Source organism: Peromyscus californicus, unplaced genomic scaffold (genome assembly GCF_007827085.1).
Source record: "Peromyscus californicus insignis strain IS unplaced genomic scaffold, ASM782708v3 Scaffold_14__1_contigs__length_90479793_seg_2, whole genome shotgun sequence".
Lineage (NCBI taxonomy): Eukaryota > Metazoa > Chordata > Mammalia > Rodentia > Cricetidae > Peromyscus > Peromyscus californicus.
Window position 1 is genome coordinate 17,248,465 of NW_026294436.1, and position 20,058 is coordinate 17,268,522.

Here is a 20,058-nt window from a genome sequence, read left to right on the forward strand (position 1 = left end):
TCACTCCAGGGTAGTTTGTGTTTCCTTGCTAATCTGTAGCTCTAATAGCTCAATCTCCCGAGACAGCTTGTAAATCTCCAGCGCCATTTTCACATCATTGGGATTTGGCAGACATTGCATCAACTTCTTGCCTGTGTACACATGCTCACAGTCTTTGGAGGCCTCCTGAAAGAGATGGAGGTTTGGGGCAGCAGTGAGTGACTCCAGATGATCGTTAAGAAATAGAGCAGCATTACCTTACACGGTCTTAAAAAAAAAAAAATAGGAGGCGGTACTCCTAGGTCTATGGAACTTCACTCTTGACAGGATTCAGTAGTTCATGTCCTCAAAGGAAAATAGGAAAATGTACTGTGCCAATTTACCAAATGACTTTGAGGAAAACACAGGTTCTCTGAATGACTTAGAAATGATTCACAAGTCATAGGTCAGCACTATTGGCTGGGAAGCCATCTTGGTGTTTGATGGCACAGAACTTCTTGATTTGTGCCACTTACCTGCTCACATTTGGGCAGCTCTGGGTACCAGGTTCCATTCTCTGAACAAGTGATACTTTGGGAACCTAGCATGGCAAAGCCAAAGTGACACTGGACGGTGATATTTTCAGATTCAACATATTGATCTTTGTTGGCAGACAGCAATCCATTCCTTATCTCTGGTTTCTGGCACAGAGCTATAATGAAAACATGTTTTAGATAATTGTGTCTGAGGAGAAAAACGTAATAGTCTGTAGTAAAGAGAAACAACTGATCTTGTGTGTAGTTTATTCTGCTTTCCATTCATTTTGTTAGCAAAATATTGATGAGCATTTTTCTTGAGCATAACAGTCTATGTATACTATACGACTTTGACTCAAGTCTCATGATTCTCCTGCTAAGTGAGTCTATTATTTTCCCATTTTGTGAAGAAGAAAACTCAGATACAAAGAAGGTAAGAACTTTTTTCATGGCTATAATGTTTAAATAACATGACAGGATAGTTGTAACAGTGTATATGACACCAGATTCTCTCTTGACACATTAACTCTTACTGTAAATAGTTGTGCAAGACTCTAATCATGAAGTTTTGATCTTCTGTGAGCAGAGGGGACAATTATGCCAAATAAATCACAAATTACCATGAATATAGTTATACTAATATTACATGAACGTAACCTAAGACCTAATCCTGACTCCTCCTGCTCCCTATAACCAATTGGCACTATGCTTTCTCAACACACCACATCTACACCATGGTAGGTGGAGCCTTGCAAAAGTTCTGAGGGTAAAACCTGTCACTCTGTTTGAAATTAGCCCAACAGAGACTGTGCTGATACCACAACAAGTTCTGTTGAACTTTTTACAGGCCCACAGGTGTAATTATAACATGTTTTGCTTCTATAATATTTCTTAAAACATATATAAGAAACTGAGAATATGAGCTGCCTCAAGAAGGCTGAAGTAGAAGGAAGTAATATTGTGCACGTTTTTCTGTGGTTTTGTATGGAATATCATCCGTTTATATTAGTTATTTAAAATAAGCAAAACTGACTCTACCAGAGACCATGCTGACTGCAAGACGTCTGGGTAGGCTGCCCTCCTCCAAACTCCCTCACTATCTCAGCATCCTTCCACCCTATCCCCAGTCCAGCATCCTCCTAGCTGCCATGCCACAGCCTCCAATCGGGGCAAAGACTCCCCTCTCTACCAGATACTGTACAGACTGAAGCAAGAAGTCCAGGTAAGCTGCCAGCCAACCAAACTCCCCTACTCTCTCACCCTCTTGGTGTCTCCCCACTCTGTCCCCAATCATGAGCCTTTCTAATCACTGTGTTCCATCCCCCAACTGGGGAAGAGACTTCCTGCTCTACCAGAGACCACAGTTGCTGCCAGAAGTCCAGCCTCCACTCCAGCCCCTGCTCAGCCACAGGCCACATTTACCAGAAGACAAGAGAAGAAATAGAAACCAAGGAACAACATCCATCCAACAAGGACTAACTCAGAAATTGTCACCTTGACCTACAATCACCCCAACCCCAGATGCCTAGATGTCAGAACACAATCAATAACAGCCAAGCAGTATGTCATGACCAGAGCCCAGCTATCCTATTACAGCAAGCCCTAAATACTCCAACACAGCTCAAGCACAGGGAAAAGGACCTGAAAACAAACTTTATGAAGATGATTGAGGTCCTTAAAAAGGAAATGAATAAATCCCTTAAAGAAAGCCAGGGAAAACAAACAAACAGTTCAAGGAAATGAATAAAACTGTTCAAGACCTGAAAATGGAAATGGAAGCAATAAAGAAAATACAAAATGAGGGAATTCTGGAAATGAAAAATCTAGGTAAGTGAACAGGAACCACCACGGATGCAAGCATCACCAACAGACTATAAGACATGGAAGAGAGAATCCCAGGCATAGAATATAATATATAGAAGAAATAGATACATCGGTCAAAGAAAACGTTAAATCTAAAAAGTTCCTGACACAAAACACTGGGAAATCTGAGACACTATGTAAAGACCAAGCCTAAGAATAATAGGAATACAAGAAGGAGAAGAATCCCAGTTCAAAGGCTCAGAAAATACTTTCAACAAAATCATAGAAGAAAAATTTCCTAACTTTAAGAAATATATATAGGTACAAGAAGCTTAAAGAACACCAAATAGATTAGACTAGAAAAGGAAATCCTCTCACCACATAATAAAATACTAAATATATAGAACAAAGAAAGAATACTAAAAGCTGCAAGAGAAAAAGAGCAAGTAATATATAAAGGTAGACCTATTAGAATTACACCTGATTTCTCAATGGAGACTCTAAAAGCCAGAAGGACCTGGACAGCTGTCCTGCAGACTCTAAGAGAAAACAGATGCAAGCCCAGATTATTACACCCAGCAAAAACTTTCAATCACCATATATAGAGAAAACAAGATATTCCATGATAAAGTCAAATTTCAACAATATCTATCCACAAATCCAGCCCTACAGAGGGTACTAGAAGGAAAACTCCAACCTGAGGAGGATAACTACACACTGAAAGCCATGGGAAATAATCTCACACCAGCAAAAGAGAGAGAGAGAGAGAGAGAGAGAGAGAAGCATACACACACACACACACACACACTCACTCACTCACTCACTCACTCACTTGTATACCATCATCAAAAACAGCAAAAAACACCCCAGGAATTACAGGAATTAACAATCATTGGTCATTGATATCTTTTGATATTAATGGGTTAAATTCCCCCAATTAAAAGACACAGACAGCGTCGGGGCAAGCGCGAGCCAGACGGGCACTGGGCGACTCTGTGCCTCGCGGAGGAAAATCAACTAAACATGGGCAAAGGAGATCCTAAGAAGCCAAGAGGCAAAATGTCCTTATATGCATTCTTTGTGCAAACTTGCCGGGAGGAACACAAGAAGAAGCACCCGGATGCTTCTGTCAACTTCTCAGAGTTCTTGAAGAAGTGCTCAGTATGGCAGAAGACCATGTCTGCTAAAGAAAAGGGGAAATTGGAAGACATGGCAAAGGCTGACAAGGCTCGTTATGAGAGAGAAATGAAAACCTACACTATCCCCCAAAAAGGGGAGACCAAAAATAAGTTCAAGGACCCCAATGCACCCAAGAGGCCCCCTTCGGCCTTCTTCTTGTTCTGTTCTGAGTATCACCCCAAAATCAGAGAGCACCCCGGCTTGTCCATCAGGGACGTGGCGAAGAAGCTGGGGGAGATGTGGAACAACACCGCTGCGGACGACAAGCAGCCCTACAAGAAGAAGGCTGGGTGAAGGAGAAGCATGAGAAGGATATTGCTGCCTACAGAGCTAAAGGAAAACCTAATGCAGCAAAGAAGGGGGTCGTCAAGACTGAAAAGACCAAGAAAAAGAAGGAAGAGGAAGATGAGGAGGAGGATGAAGAGGAAGACGAAGACGAAGATGAAGAAGGTGATGATGAATAAGTTGGTTCTAGCGCAGTTTTTTTTTCTTGTCTATAAAGCATTTAACCACCCTGTACACAACTCACTCCTTTTAAAGAAAAAAAATTGAAATGTAAGGCTGTGTAAGATTTGTTTTTAAACTGTACAGTGTCTTTTTTTGTATAGTTAACACACTACCGAATGTGTCTTTAAATAGCCCTGTCCTGGTGGTATTCTCAATAGCCACTAACCTTGCCTGGTACAGTCTGGGGGTTGTAAATAGACATGGAAATTTAAAGCAGGTTCTTGTTGGTGCACAGCACAAATTAGTTATATATGGGGACGGTAGGTTTTTTTGTTTTTATTTTTTTGTTTTTGTTTTTTTTTTTTCATCTTCAGTTGTCTCTGATGCAGCTTATTATGAAGATAATTGTTGTTCTGTTAACTGAATACCACTCTGTAATTGAAAAAAAAATTGCAACTGTTTTGTTGACATTCTGAGTGCTTCTAAGTAAATACAATTTTTTTATTAGTTAAAAAAAAGACACAGACTAATAGAGTGGATGTGCAAACAGGATCCATCCTTCTATATATACAAAAAACACACCTCAACATCAAAGATAGACATTACCTCAGAGTAAAGGGTTGGAAAACGATTTTTCAAGCAAATGGGCCTAAGAAACAAGCTGGTGTAGCCCTTCTAATATCTAACAAAATAGACTTCAAACCAAAATTAATCAAGAAGGATAGGGAAGGACTTATCAAAGGAAAAGTTCACCAAGATGGTATTTCAATTCTTAATATCTATGCCCTAAATGCAAGGGAACCCACTTTTGTAAAAGAAACATTACTAAAGCTTAAATCACACACTAACCTCCACACATTGATAGTGAGAGAGTTCAATACCCCACTCTCACCAACAGATAGGTCACCCAGACATAAAATAAACAGAAAAATACTGGAGTAAACAGATGTTATAAACAAAATGGACCTAACAGATATCTACAGAACATTTTACCCAAACATGAAAGAACATACCTTCTTCTCAGCACTTCATAGAACTTTCTCCAAAACTGACCACATACTGTGCCACAAAACAATTGAAACAGATACAAGAAAATTAAAATAACCCCCTGGGTCATATTAGACAACCACATATTAAAGCTGGATTTCAATAACAAGATAAACAACAGAAAGCCTACAAACTCATGGAAACTGAACAACTCTACTCAATGACTACTGGGTCAAGGCAGAAATAAAAAAAAAATTAAAGAGTTTCTAGAATTCAGTGAAAATGAATATACAACATACCCAATCTTATGGGACACAGTGAGAGCTGTTCTAAAAGGAAAGTTCATAGCACTAAGTGCCTGCATAAAGAAATTGGGGAGATCTCATACAACACACTGAAAACTATAACAAAAAGAAGCAAATGCACCTAAGAGGAGTAGATGGCAGGAAATAATCAAACTGAGGGCTGAAATCAACAAAATAGAAACAAAGAGCAATACAAAGAATCAATGAAACAAAGATTTGCTTCTTTGGGAAAATTAACAAGATAGACAAACCCTTATCCAAACTAACTAAAAGATAGAGAAATAATATCCAAATTAACAAAACCAGAAACAAAAAGGGGGTCATAACAACAGATACCAAGGAAATCCAAAGAATCATTAGGTCATACTTTAAAAACCTATACTCCACAAAACTGATAAATCTAAAAGAAATGGACAATTTTCTCAATAGATACTACTTAACAAAGTTAAATCAAGATCACAGAAACAATTTAAATAGACCTAAGGAAATAGAAGCAGTCATTAAAAGTCTCCCAAACTAAATAAATAAATAAATAAACAAAAAAACAGGGACCAGATAGTTTCTGTGCAGAATTATACCAGACTTTCAAAGAAGAGCTAACATCAATACTCTTCAAATTATTCCACAAAATAGAAACAGAAGGAACATTGCAAAAATTCATTCTATGAAACCATAGTCATCCTGATACCCAAACTACACAAAAAGAGCAACAAAGAAAGAGAATTATGGGTCAATTTCTCTATGAACATAGATGTAGAAATACTCAATAAAATACAGGCAAACTGAATCCAAGAACACACCAAAAAGATCATCCACTGTGACCACATAGGCTTCCTCCCAGAGATGTAGGGATGGTTCAACATATGAAAATCTGTCAATGTAATCCACCATATAAACAAATTGAAGGAAAGAAAAGCACATGATCATCTCATTATAAGGTGAAAAAGCCTTTGGCAAAATTCAACACCCCTCCATGATAAAACTCTTGTAAAGAGAGATGACCGTCCACACTAATGGAAGCCCATGAACTGTGGACTGGTGGCTGTGGAGCCCCCATGGAACTGGACTAGGCCCTCTGGATACGGAAGACGGTTGTTTGGCTCAAACTGCTTGGGGGGCACCCAGGCAGGGGGATCAGAATCTGTCCCTGGTGCATGGGCAGGCTTCTGGGAATCTGGTGCCTGTGGTGTGACGCCTTGCACAGCCTTGGTGCAGTGGGAAGGGGCTTGGACCTGCCTAGGCTCAGTGTGTGGGCTCTGCTGACTCCCCATGGGAGACCTTGATTTGGGGGATGTGGGACTGCAGGGTGGCTTGGGAGAGAGGGCTGGAGAGTGGGAGGAAGAGGGAAAATCTGTGGGTGGTATGTGGAGTGAGTAGAAAATTTCTTAATAAAGAAAAATGAAAAAAAAAAGTCTTGTAAAGAATAGGGATACAAAGGATATACCCCAACATAACAAAGGTATTTTTCAACAAGCCTATAGCCAACATCAAATTAAATGAAGAGAAACTCAAAGCAATTCCACTAAAATCAGGAACAAGATAAAGTTGTCCACTCTCTCCATATCTATTGAATATAGTATTTGAAGTTCTAGCTAGAGCAATAAGAGAACTACAGGGGATCAAGAGGACACAAATTGGAAAGAAAGAAGTCAAATGTCGCTACTTGCAGATGATGTGATAGTATCCATAAGGGAGATGCATGGGTCTCCTTGGGAAGGGGAAATAGAATAGATTTTGTGGGTGGACTAGGAGCAGGTGGGGATGGGAACAAGGAGGGATCAGGCAGGGAGAGGGGGTGAAGGGAGAGAGGCACTAGAAGAGATGACTGGAATTGGAGGACATTTGGGGGGCAGGTGATGTGGAAACCTAGTCCAGCAGAAACTCAGGAGTCTACGAGGGTGGCCCTAATGAGGACTCCTAGTAATGGAGGAATCAGAACCTGAACCAGCCATCCTCTATAACAAAGCAAGGCTTCCAGAGGTGGGATGGGGACACCAACCCAGCCATAAGACCTTCAACCTATACTCTATCTTGCCTTCAAGTTGTACTGGGGCAATGGAGGCACAGAACTTGTGGGAGTAGCCAACTAATGACTGGTCTAACTTGAGTTCCATGCCACAAGAGGGAGCCTATGCCTGACACTGCCTGGATGAGCAGGAATAGAGGCTAGATAGCCCAGGCTAGATAGATAGAAAAAAATCAATAAAATGATTCCCAAACATATTCTTATATGCTCATAAATTGGTGCCTGACCCAATTGAGTCATCAAAGAGGCTCCTATTGGCAGATGATGGGAGCAGATACAGAGACCTACAGCCAAACATTAGGTAGAGAGCCAAAATTGAAGATCTCCATCAGGTTCCTCCCCTTGTAGCTCCAGGAACCCTATGGAAGAGGAGGAGAAAGAAATGTAGGAGCCAGAGGGGTCAAGGACACCAGGAGAAATGGCTGACAGATATCAACTTAGCAAGACTCATAGGGGCTCACAGAGACTGAAGTGACAATCATGGAGCCTGCATGGGTCTGCACTAAGAACTCTGCATATATGTTATGGTTGTAGCTTGATATTTTTGTGGGGCTCCTAACAGTGGGAGGAGGGGTCTCTCTGTCTCTTTTGTCTGCTCATGAGATCCATTTCCTCTTACTGAGTTGCTTCACCCAACACTGATATGAGAATTTGTGCCTAGTCTTATCCAATCTTGTTATGCCAAATTTAATGGACATTCCTGGGAGGCCTGTTCATTTTTGAAGGAAAATGGAAGAGGAATCTGGAGGGTAGGGGAGGTAGGATTGGGGGTAGGAGGGATGGAAGAAGGGAAAACTGAGGTTGGAATGTATTAAAAACAAAAAATAGAAAAAGAAAGAAAAGAGAAATCATATAATTACAAGAAAAAAAATAATCAAATGTTTTGTCCTTCATCTGTCAGGGAATAATTTTGCTCTCCATTCCTGACAACAATTCTACCCATGTGGCCATGGAGTGGGAAGCGGGTGGAAGTTACCTTTACACTGTGGAGCTGCTGAGCTCCATTGTGAAAACAGGCAGGAGATATTTGCCTCTCCAACCAGTCTGTATCCTTTATCACACTGATATGTTGCCACAGTTGTGATGAAGTTACGAGATGTGGTGGTATAATGTCCATGGGCAATGTCTGGAGGAAATTTACAACCTGTATGATAAAACACAGGAGAGAAGGTGAGCCTGTAAAATATGTCAAACAGCACTTCCCAGGAGTTGTGCATCCTGGCTGATTCATTCTGTCTTTCTTTCCTCCCTGCCTGGAAGATCCCTGGACCAAAGCCATTCACTTGAATGACCTTGGAAGCCTCAGGTTCAGGAACTTGGAAGTCTCAAACTATCCACTGGTATAAGTTGGATGGTGAATAAGTTAAAGGCTTAGCTCCCAGATGACACTATCGGAAGGTGTTGGAAACTTTACTAGGTGGGGCCTCATGGGAGGTTCTTAGGTCACTAGAGGCTTTCTGGTTATGGAGACTGTGTGTTTCCAGCCCTCTCGTCTCTTCCTTTCCTCTCTGCCTCATGACTGGGAAAATAATTTCGCTCCAACTTACACTCTTGCCATGATGCATCACCTTTACACAAGTCTAAAGCAATGGATTCAACCTCTGACACTGTAAGCAGGCCCTCAATTAACTGTTTCCTTTTATAAGAGTTGCCTTGGTCATGGTGTCTCTTCACAGCAATAGACACCCCAACTAAGACAGTAAGACGCTTATATAACTAAATATGTTGAAATGGCCATTTTCATATTTCTATTAAATTCCCTGGCTTCTTCACTCCAAAGTTAGGATTTTGGAGACTTCAGTCTTCTCTTAACAACAGCTGAACCCTATGCGATAAACTTACTATAAAAGAATAATTCAGTTTTGAGTAAATGAAGTCACTGATTTAGCAAAGGCCTGTTTTTCTCCATCCGTATCAGAAAAGAGGCTAGGAACAGCATTGACACGATTGGAAACGTCAAGAGCATATGCTTCCAGCTTGGGTCTCGGGCTGGGATAACTCTCCTGCGTTCCTACAGTCAAGCAGCAGTTCTCCTCATGGGGGTCACCTAATATCATCTGCACGTCAGATATTTACATTACAATTCATAACAGTAGAAAAATTACAGTTATGAAGTAGCAGTGGGAATAGTTTTATGGTTGGGGGTCACCATAACATGAGGAACTGTATTAAGGGGTCGCAGCATTTGAAGGTATAAAGATATCTTGACAATCCAGATATCCATAGTACATTACATTGATCTAATATATTAATGGCATCATGCTAATTCTAGTGATAAACATGAAATGGCTAGCATGATGGTACTCCAATGTACAGAATATGAACATTCCAGGACTTGCCACACTGACAATTTTTTTACTTTCAAGGTTTAGTAACTATTAGGTATCCATTGAAGCCAAAGTCACATAACTTGCCACTTGCACATCCTACTATAAGGAAGGCACCAAGCAGTCCTTTCCAGACTCTAGAGGCAGTATAATCTTCACTTGGGAATATTGCTCTAAGCCCTATACTAGGTGACACGTGAGACTGCCAGGTTTGAGTGGTGCTTCTGTTTGGAAAGGAATGTTTAGCAGATCTGGGTGAGTCTATAGTGAAATCATGCTGATGCTAGTCTATAGGATTGGGCTTTGTGTGTTGAAGCTGGCTATAATAGGGAAATCTTCAAATGTTGGTGGGAAATGCACATCATAGGCTACAGAGGTCCTGAAGGAAAGATGTGCACTGCAGATGAGAATTACATGCTGATTGAAACACAAACCCTGGCATTTTACCATTTTACTTAGTCCTTAGACAAGGCTCCCAACCTTGGGTCAACTGACCATACAGCCAGAATCATTTGTCACGAGTGAGATCTGTCAAATGTATCAAGTTATAAAGCCGGACAAGTATCCATTATAAAATGGAAATGAAACATTCGGGATCAGACACTGGAAGAGTCTGACGACATTTCTGAAAATGCACCCCAGAAATCTCAGTCCCTACTGCTGCATGGGTGCCTTAGCTCACACTTCTGGCTACAGGATTCTCCACTCTAGCTCACGGGCAGGATGGGGAAAGGTCTCAGCATGATTCATGGATGGACGTTTTGCTCTGTGTGTACAAGTTGAAATGAATGGGGGTTCCATTAAACCCTGTCAGGGTCCTCTCAAAGGGGAGCCTTCCTGATAGGCCAAGCTGTAGGTAGCATGCCTGAAAAGAAGTGGCCCAAGAAGTGACTACATTCGGATTATTGAGATAGAGTGAAGGGTTTATCTGGCCAGATATCTGTAAGGAGAAAGATGGGAATACTGGGCACAATACTGAAATACTGGAATCCTAGCAGGGAAGCAGTCGACACACAGAGTGGGCAGGAAGGTTGAAGGTTTTCGTTGTGTGTGTTAACGGCAGCGCATCCCCTATTAAGAGGTGTTAAAGGACCGAGTAGATATCTACCAGTTAAAGTTGGATATCCCCTGTCATTGTCTTTTTTAACTCATGCAATCAAACAAGTAGAATCAGGGGATAGGAGAAGCACTTCATGGTGGTTGAGTGGAAGACACGCAGGGGCCAACAACATGGACTCCCATTCACCAAGACCAATCATCATTATGGACTTTCCAACATTCCATCAATGACGTCTTTGATAATGACACTGTGGCTGGAAGTAATCAAAAAGCCACAGTAGCAATTATCTTTATCAGACTCCTTCTACCCTGGAAGACTGTGATTTGTTTTGATAGGTAAATATTGCAGGAATGAGTTTGCCTTTCTTGACTGCTCAACCTCAATCTTAAGTACTTCCTTTAAGGACTACAGAGTAGACTGGTTAAACAATTAGAGGATGAGAGGACTAAGGACACGCAACCCCAAAATATGATTGCTGCATTGATCATTTAGAGACGAAGGCAACTTGAGAAACTAGCTGCAGAGAGGACTATCTAAACTGCCACTTTCCCACCTATAGCAAGCCATGAAATTTCCCTTGAGGAAGATACCGTCCTTGCACCAGCCCAAGAAAATATCAACAGAAATGGAGGCTGTTGCTGCTGCAATGTGCCTATACACTAAATTCTCTAAAATAACCCCTATGATCCACTAGCTTTACACCCCACATAGACCTCCCACTTATGGTAAACAGACTCTTCACTTGAGCCCAAAGATGCTTGGTAGATGCCTTTTATTCTAAAGCAGAATAAAGCCTGGCATCTCTGCCTCCATTTTCTAAAGGTATCTCCTTTGTTTGAACAGTTGAGGTCATGTTCCTGGTTGATTTGGCGTATGAGTCACATGCTGCAGTTTGAACATCAAGTATCTCCCTCAAAAAAGGTGCTGGATTTGAAGTTCTAGCTCCCAATACAACGGTGTTCAAATGGGGCTTTAAGGAAGCAATTGGATCATGAGGGTTCTGACTTCTTCAAGAGATTAATTCCATTTATAGATTCCTAATTTGATGGCATTTGGGTGAAGTAATGGAAAGGTTAGAAACTAGGGCCTAGTTGTCGGAGGTGGGACACTGTGGACATGTCTTTGAAGTATGTATCTTGTTCTATTCCCCTTCCTTCCAATATCTCTCTGCTTTCTGGCCACTGTGAAGTGTTCAGCTCTTCCCCACCATGATATTCCATTGCAACTTCATCATAGACTCAAAAGAATTGAACCAGCTGTCTTAGTGAGGGTTTCTATTGCTGTGATGAAATGCCATGACCAAAAAGCAAGTTGGGGAGGAAAGGGTTTATTTGGCTTACACTTCCACATTGCTGTTCATCACTGAAGGAAGTCAGGACAGGAATTCAAGCAGGGCAGATACTGAAGGCAGGAGCCGATGTAGAATTCCACAGAGGGGTGCTGCTTACTGGTTTGTTTCACATGGCTTGCTCAGCATGTTTATAGAACCCAGGACCACCAGCCCAGGATGGCATCACCCACAATGTACTGGATCCTCCTGCATTGATCACTAATTGAGAAAATGCCTTACAGCTAGTACACCAGTCAAACTAAGCGTAACCTGCTTCTATTGCCATGGCCAAAATAAATCTTCCCTTCTTTAAGCTGTTTCTCTCAGGTACTCATCTAGCAATAGTTAAAGTGTTAACCATTTAAGGGTCTGTCTAAGCCAGGCAGTAGTGGCACACGCCTTTAATCTCAGCATTCTGGAGGCAAAATAGAGGAAAAAGTCAGCAAAATGGATGAGAAAAAACAGCAGTATAAAAAAGCCAACAACATGGAAATAAATTCAGCAAATAAACTGGGATTTTTGAAAAACACAGAAATATAAATGAAAACCTCCACGGATCAAAGGAAAAACACAACGAAGGCACCACCAACTCCCACTTGACAAGCAGAAGACAGGATGTCAGGGAGAGAAGACAAGGTTGAGGGTTATCACATACGAACACAGATGAGAAGAAAAGGAAATGGTTGTGACAATAGCATCCAAGAACTCTGGGATGTGAGTGAGGGAACACACCTAAGAATCCACGGGCCAGGAGAAAGAACGGAGACAGATGCTGAAGGCATTGAGAATCTATTCAATGAAGTTAAAGCAGAAAGGTCTCAGATCTAGAGAAAGAAAAAAGCATTAAAATAAGAGGCATTTAGAAAGAAACGGAGATTCAAACATAAGATATGGCCCCTTCTATTACATACTATACTCATGATATGAAATATACAGAGCAAAGAGATAATATTAAAAGCTGGAAGGGAACAATGCCAACATACCTACAACAAAAGAAGCATCAGAAAAACATCAGGTCTTTTTTCACTCATCAAGTCTAAAAGTTGGGAAACTATGGAATGTTTCAAGCCCTGAAATCGGTACCTAATGATTATAACCAGCAAAGCCATTATTTCTGTTGAGTCTCTTACTCCTGCAATAAAACACCCTGACAAAAGCAACATAGGGTGGACGTCTCAGGGTTTTTATTGCTGTGAAGAGACACCACGACCATGGCAACTCTTACAAAGAAAACATGTAATTGAGGTGGCTCACTTACAGTTGCAAAGGTTCAGTCCATTTAACAGCATGATGGAGAGCATGGCAGCGTGCAGGCAGATGTGGTGCTGGAGGAGTAGCTGAGCGTCTTACATCTTGCAGGCAATAGGAGATGAACTGAAACCCTGGGCAGTATCCTGAGCATAGGAAACCTCAAAGCCTGCCCCCACAATGACACACTTCCTCCAACAAGGCCATGCATACTCCAACAAAGCCACACCTCCTAATAGTGTCACTCCCTGTAAGATTATGGGGCCAATTACATTCAAACTACCACAGTGGGATTATTTTTGTTCACAGTTCCAGGTCCATCACTGTGGAGAAGTAAGCAGCAGTAACTTGAAGCTGCTAGCCACATTACAGCCATAGTCAGGAAACAGAGGGGGGATTAAAACACACATGCACACTCAGATCATTCTCACCTTTTCATCAGTCCAGGGCCCAACCTATGAAATGGTACCCATACTCAAGGTAGGTCTTCTCATATCAATTAGCATGATTAAAATAGTCCCCACCACCACCCATGGCATATATACCAACAGGCCTACCTAATCTAGTCTGAGAGTCTCCTCTCAGGTGATTCTTGCTGACAATTAAAACTGACCATAACAGCTATCTTTTGAAACTGACAGAGAACAAAGGCTATTCCAAGTCAAGCACAAACTAAGGCAGTTAATACCACCACACTACTACCACAGAAGACACAAAAAGGAACTCTATACAGAGGAGGAAGACATTTTCAATGACAAGAGCACAGAAAACAATAAACACCACGAGAGAAATGGCTGAATGCAGGAGAGCTAGGAAGGAACCTGTCATGTCCAACAGAGTAAACAAACCCCTAAAACAAATAGAGGAGAACACAAAGAACAAACAGTAACTCAACCAACCAGAGAAACAACCAACATCACAGGAACTGGTCATTGTCCATTAATAATAACCTTCCACGTAAATGTTCTCAAATCATCCAGAGAAGGACAGACTCTGGCTGACTATTGATTGCAAAAATGAGATGCAACTTTCTGTGGTCTCCAAGAAACATTCAATGACTGAGAGTCAAAGTTTGAAAAAAGATTTATCCAGCAAGTGGAAACCAAAAATGAGGGAGAATAGCTATTCTGGTATCTGATAAAGTAGATTTCAAAACAAAATTGCATTAGAGATGAAGAAAATCACTAGTTTAGTGGAGGAAACAATGAAACAAAAAGAAAACAGGATTTCCTATGTAGTTCATCCTTGTCACTATGCTGCCCAAGCCAGCTTTGACCTTACATTTTCCCTGCATTTGGTCTCTTGATAAAACTTCCTTTAATGATCTCCACACTATTAATATAAAGAAACTCCGGGGCTGGAGAGGTGGCTCAGTGGTTAAGGTCACTGGCTGCTCTTCCAGAGGACCCAGATTCAATTCCCAGCACTCACATGGCAGCTCACACTGTGTGTAACCCCAGTTCCAGGGGATCTGACACCCTCAGACACATATGTAGGTAACACACCAATACACATAAAATAAATACATTTTTAAAAATTAAAAAAAAAGAAATTGTCCCCCAAAACAGTTCTATTCATTCTTACTCTGATCACATGATGGAGTTCTGGGATACCATGTGCCATCTGATTTGCAAGTAGACAAAAAGGTGCTACCATCATGGCATTTGTATGATACTGTGTCATCATGGAAATAAGTACAGCCATTCTCAGGATACTTTCTTGTATGTTGAATGACTCTAACATTCTTTGGGTCTGGTACTGGACAACATATCTCTAGAAAACAAAAATGGAGAATAAGGGTCAATGAAATCATCAAGAAGGAGTTTCTTACAGTTAATGACTCAATTTCTGCAACTCTGAAGAGAAGTTTGGGGCACAGAAAAGGAAATCCAAAAACTCAATTTCTACCTCCTGTAGAATTTCTTAAAAAAAAAAAAAAAAAAAAACTCAAGTCCAATGACTTCCTCCAAGTAAGCCTTTCTTTCATTGTTTGGTAATTTCAAACATGCATTTAATGTGTTTTAATCAATTCAACTCCAATTCTCTCCACAACAGTTGCTCCCCTAGCCCCTCTCAAATTCATATTTCTTTTTTTCAACACACTGAGTGCACTTGATGCTTCCAGTACATGCACAGGTGTAGGGCCATCTGCTAAAGCATGAGTAGCCTTCTGAGGCTGCATCCTGAACAAAACAACAAAAATTTGACTCTCCATTTCCTAGCAGCCTTCAATTGCTAACAGCTCTGTTTCCTGTCTCTAAATACAAGCAGAGGGCATACCTCTATTGCACCAGTGGGCATATCTTGCCAGGCCAGTGTTGGCAACAGTTCACAGCTGGATAATACTAATGATTGCCTTTCTCTCATCCCCTGCCTGGTAGTGTGCACATCACTTACAATACAATGAAAGATAGCCACTAGGGATAAAGCATCTAGGTTGATATAAACTTGATTTCTCCATATTCTATGACTGAAGTATGAGTGATGGCAATAACCTATAATTGTTAGGGGTCTTTGGCACCCCACTGATCAACACCTATTAAAGAAGTAACCGTATGTGGCACTGTGCTTTTTATTTAATAGCCTATGATGCCTGAGAGAGGCACTGTTGTCTGCAACCCCCATTACAGGGTAACTCCATTTAAACTCTTTATGTATGCATGTATGTATGTTTTTAGGAAGATTACAAAGTAATGGGTTTCCAAATGGCTTTTTAAAAAAAGTCTTTAGTGTCGTCTCTCCCCATACTTTCTCCTCTATCCTGCCCCCCCTCACCTTCCCATTTAACCTTTCCTATTCCACTATGCCCCATTTCCCTCATTATATCAACTGCATTTTTTTCTCCCTTCCATTGAAATATCATGCCGTAGACCCTTCCTATTTTATTAACTACTACGGGTACTACAATTTAAACATATATCTAAAGATACAAAGCCAGCATTCACATGTGAAAGAGAACATGCAATGCTTGTCTTTCTAGGTCTAGGTTACCTCACTCAGAATGATTTCAAGCTCCAGCAATTTACCTGAAAAAATTATTTTTCATAACAGCTGAATAATATTGCATTGCATAAACTTATCACATTTACATTATCCATCCATCAGTTGATGGACATTTGGGCTAGCTCCATTTCCTGACAATTGTGAATAGAGCAGCAATGAACACTGATGAGCGAGTATCTCTGTAGCAGGACTTGAGCCCTTTGAGTATATGCCCAAGAGTGGAATAGCTGGATCATATGGTAGAACTATTTCTAGCATATTGAATAATTTCCACACTGGTTTCAATAGTGGCTGTACCAGCTTGGACTCTAAGAATCAATGAGTAAGTATCCACTTTCCCCATGTTCACAGTAGCATTTGTTCTTATTCCTTATTCCTAATCTTAACCATTCTGACTTTGGTAAAATGGAACCACAAACTAGTTTAATTTGCCTAAAATTCCCTACGGATTTTGAACATTCTAAAAAATATTTTTCAGCCATTAGTATTTCTTCTTTTGAAACTCTGCTTAGTTCAATGTTGAAATTTTTAATTGTGTTGTTTGTTTTCTCTATGTGTTGGTTAGTTTTTGTCAATTTGACACAAACCTAGACATAGCTGGAAAGAAGGAACCTGTTATGGAATATTATTGTTACTCTGTAAAGATATGTTAGTTACATTTGTTTCTGCTGCCTTTGTTAATGATGTAAAGATGTGTTACATTTGTTTATGCTGCATTTAATTATGTAAAGATGTATTGCATTTGTTCCACCTTGCCTGCCTAAGGCACTTGATTGGTCTAATAAATAGCTGAATGGCCAATAGCTAGGCAGGAGGGTAGGTGGGGCTGGTGGGCAGAGAGAATAAGTAGGAGAAGAGAAGAGAATGAAAGGAGAATGAGGAGAGAATGGGAGAAAAGAGAGGGACATGATCAGGGCCAAAAGCCAGGCAGCCACCAAACAGATAGACATAAGAAGCAGTGAAAGTAAGATACACTGCTGTGGAATAATCCTTCTGTACACCGTGAAAATGTGTTGCTCTCATTATTAATAAAAAGCTGATTGGTTGATAGCTGGGCAGAATTTTCAGGGCAGAAAGAATGTTAAGAAGAAGAAGAAGGGCAGAGTCTAAAGAGTCTCAGGCCAAATGCAAAAAAAGCAACTTGAGAAGTTCATAGATGAGGTAAACTAGCCTTGGGGATGCACATAGATTAATAGAAATGGGTTCATTTAAGTTGTAAGAGCTGGCTAGAGACAAGCCTAAGCTATCGGCTGAGTATTTTTAATTAATATTAAGCCTCTTTGTGGTTATTGGGGAGTGGGCTGATGGGACAGAAAAGTCTATCTACAATATACAGAAGGAAAGAAAGGTAAAAATCCCTGAGGTAAAACATAGATGTAGAGAAACAGGTTAAGTTATAAGAGCTAGCAAGAAATGAGCCTAAGCTAAGGCTGAGCATTCATAACTAACAAGTCTCTGTGTCATGATTTGGGAGCTGGTTGGTGGCCCAAAAGAAAGCCTAGTACATTTGGTGTTCCAACATGGGGCAAGAATTTCCACAAGCCCTGAGATAGCTGAAGAAAAAAAAAAAGAAGCCAGTACACTAAGTAGAAACAGCAAGGTAAGTAAAAATGCCTGCTGCAGTGTGGGCACTGGCATCCCAGAGCTGGGACAATTGAATGCAGTTCGCAGTTAAAACATGGCTCTGGGCCAGTCTGACATGGACCCGAGTAGGAGGCGGGACCAGCCACCAGAGCCACTGGTGCAGGGCCTAGCCTCCCCTTGTCAATTTAAAGTTTGGCTCACACACCAGAGAACACTGCAAGTGCACAGCTGCAGGCACTTAGGAAAACAGGTTCAGACAGAGAAAACCTCTATGCAGGTTACAGTGTGTTTTAAAAATGTGCATAAGCTTAAGAAAAAGGGTATAGACGGTCATAGAAAAAAATTAAATAGTTTAAAAATAATAAAGTCTTTAAAGAAAGTAAAGTAATATGAAAAGGATAAGCCACGTAAAGGTGAAAAACACACAGAGAGTCATGATCCTGTATGATGTTGTGTTAACTTAGAATTTTTTGAATGCTAATAAGCAAATGACAGCTGCTGAGAGACATGAGATTTTAGGAGGGACTGGTGAATTAACCAGCCTACAGAGTTAACACAGCCTAGATACTTTAGGAATGCCTTAACTTTAAAATGGAACTCAAAAAATGTATTGCATTGGGGAAGAGGTTATATTTTTGTTTCTACAAGAAACAAAAGGCTGTGGATTCGTTCAAGGTTAATAGCAATCAGGTTTGATGGGGGAGACCCCCTGAAAATTCTGGCTATAGACATTAAAAAAATATAACTAGGAAAACTATAAGACAAGTGACCTATATTTTACCTGCTCAACAAAAAACAAAAGAAAAATCATCTTTGCCTGGCTTCTGTGTAATGCACAGTCCATATTTGTGTTAATGCAGATATGTATGTTACCTTTTAAAGTTTGTGTATTTTCAGACCAAGGGGACCAGACACCAATGAAAACAGGTGGCCCAGGTGACCCAGCCTCTCAGAGTGCATCTGTTGCAGTTTCCTCAGAGTTTCTGCATCCAGAACGGCTTCAAGACTGCTGGCTGAGACAGTCCAGCCTAACAGATTATTATCTAGCCAGGACTGCAGATAAGCCTTACACTTTCCCGTCACACAGAGACTGAACAACAAATATTATGGCTAGTTTTCTCAGGACTTGACCATTATCTCAATTTTCTCTGGTTCCCTAAGGATGCCATGGCCCACAGACAGCAGGAAACAATTTAGACAACAAAACACCCACATTCCCAGTAGGTGGGGTGAGTGACTTTTGGTCATTTGGTGGGCTATAGATGTTTGTCATTATTTAGAGAGAATATAGGATAAAAAGGACAACTACTAACCTCAAGTGTTTTACACTGAGGTTGTGGAATATTAATTTAAGATGTGTTACATTTGTTTATGATGTAGAACATTCATTTAATGATGCAAAGATGTGTTGCATTATTTTATGTTGCATTTATTTAACTCTATGAAGCTGTGTTACTGTGCCTGTCTAAAACACCTGATTGGTCTAATAAAGAGCTGAACAGCCAACAGCAAGGCAGGAAAAAGGATAGGTGGGGCTGGCAGGCAGAGAGAATAGATAAGAGGAGAAATGTAGGAGGAGCAAGATCAAAGAGTAAGAAAAGAAGGGGCCAGCCACCCAGCTACACAGCCAGGTATGGAATAAGAAGGAAAGAAAAGATATGGAAATAAAGAAAGGTAGAAGCCAAGAGGCAAAAGGTAGATAGGATAAATTAAGAAAAGCTGGCTAGAAACTAGCCAAGCTAAGTCCAGGCATTTATAAGAAAAAATAAACCTCCGTGTGTGATTATTTGGCAGGCCCCCAAAGAGTAAAGAGTAAAAACATCCAACTACACATTGGTATGGGCTTTGATATATTGATACAAATTTAAAGTTATTTTTGTTATACTGAATTTATGTTTTAACCCTTATTTGGGGTATTGTACCTATGCAGCTCATTTAAAAAAATGCAATGCATAATTAAGAAATGCAAGTTAATAGTTAGTCATCTATAATAATCAAACCTGTAGTCATGTTAGGAATGTTTTCAAAGTTAAACAGATATATTTTAGATAGATAGATGCTCTTCAAACACTTCAAAGACCTACAGAATATGGCATTTAAAATGTTTTGTTAACATTGGGCTTTTTATTGACAGTGAGATACGTTTGCTCCTGGCAGCACCAATTTCTTCAGAAAGGATGATGGGCATCAAAGAACTTCCATGTAGAGTTTGCTTTCAATTTGGCAAAGCTAGTCATTTGGGCAAGAAACTGTCTTTGCCTTGAC

At 40.5% G+C, this 20,058-nt stretch overlaps 1 protein-coding gene and 1 pseudogene across 1 annotated transcript in view; one reads left to right on the forward strand and one right to left on the reverse strand.

Moving 5' to 3' along the window:
• Positions 1 to 20,058, reverse strand: part of C4bpa (complement component 4 binding protein alpha) — a 44,159-nt gene continuing 24,101 nt past the window's right edge. The window contains exons 8-11 of the mRNA XM_052736691.1: positions 14,791 to 14,979; positions 8,218 to 8,385; positions 495 to 670; positions 1 to 165 (exon numbers count right to left, since the gene is read on the reverse strand). Of these exons, the coding sequence (XP_052592651.1) occupies positions 1 to 165; positions 495 to 670; positions 8,218 to 8,385; positions 14,791 to 14,979 (698 nt within the window). The remainder of the gene's footprint in view (positions 166 to 494; positions 671 to 8,217; positions 8,386 to 14,790; positions 14,980 to 20,058) is intronic.
• LOC128109370 (high mobility group protein B1-like) lies at positions 3,301 to 4,233 on the forward strand (annotated as a pseudogene).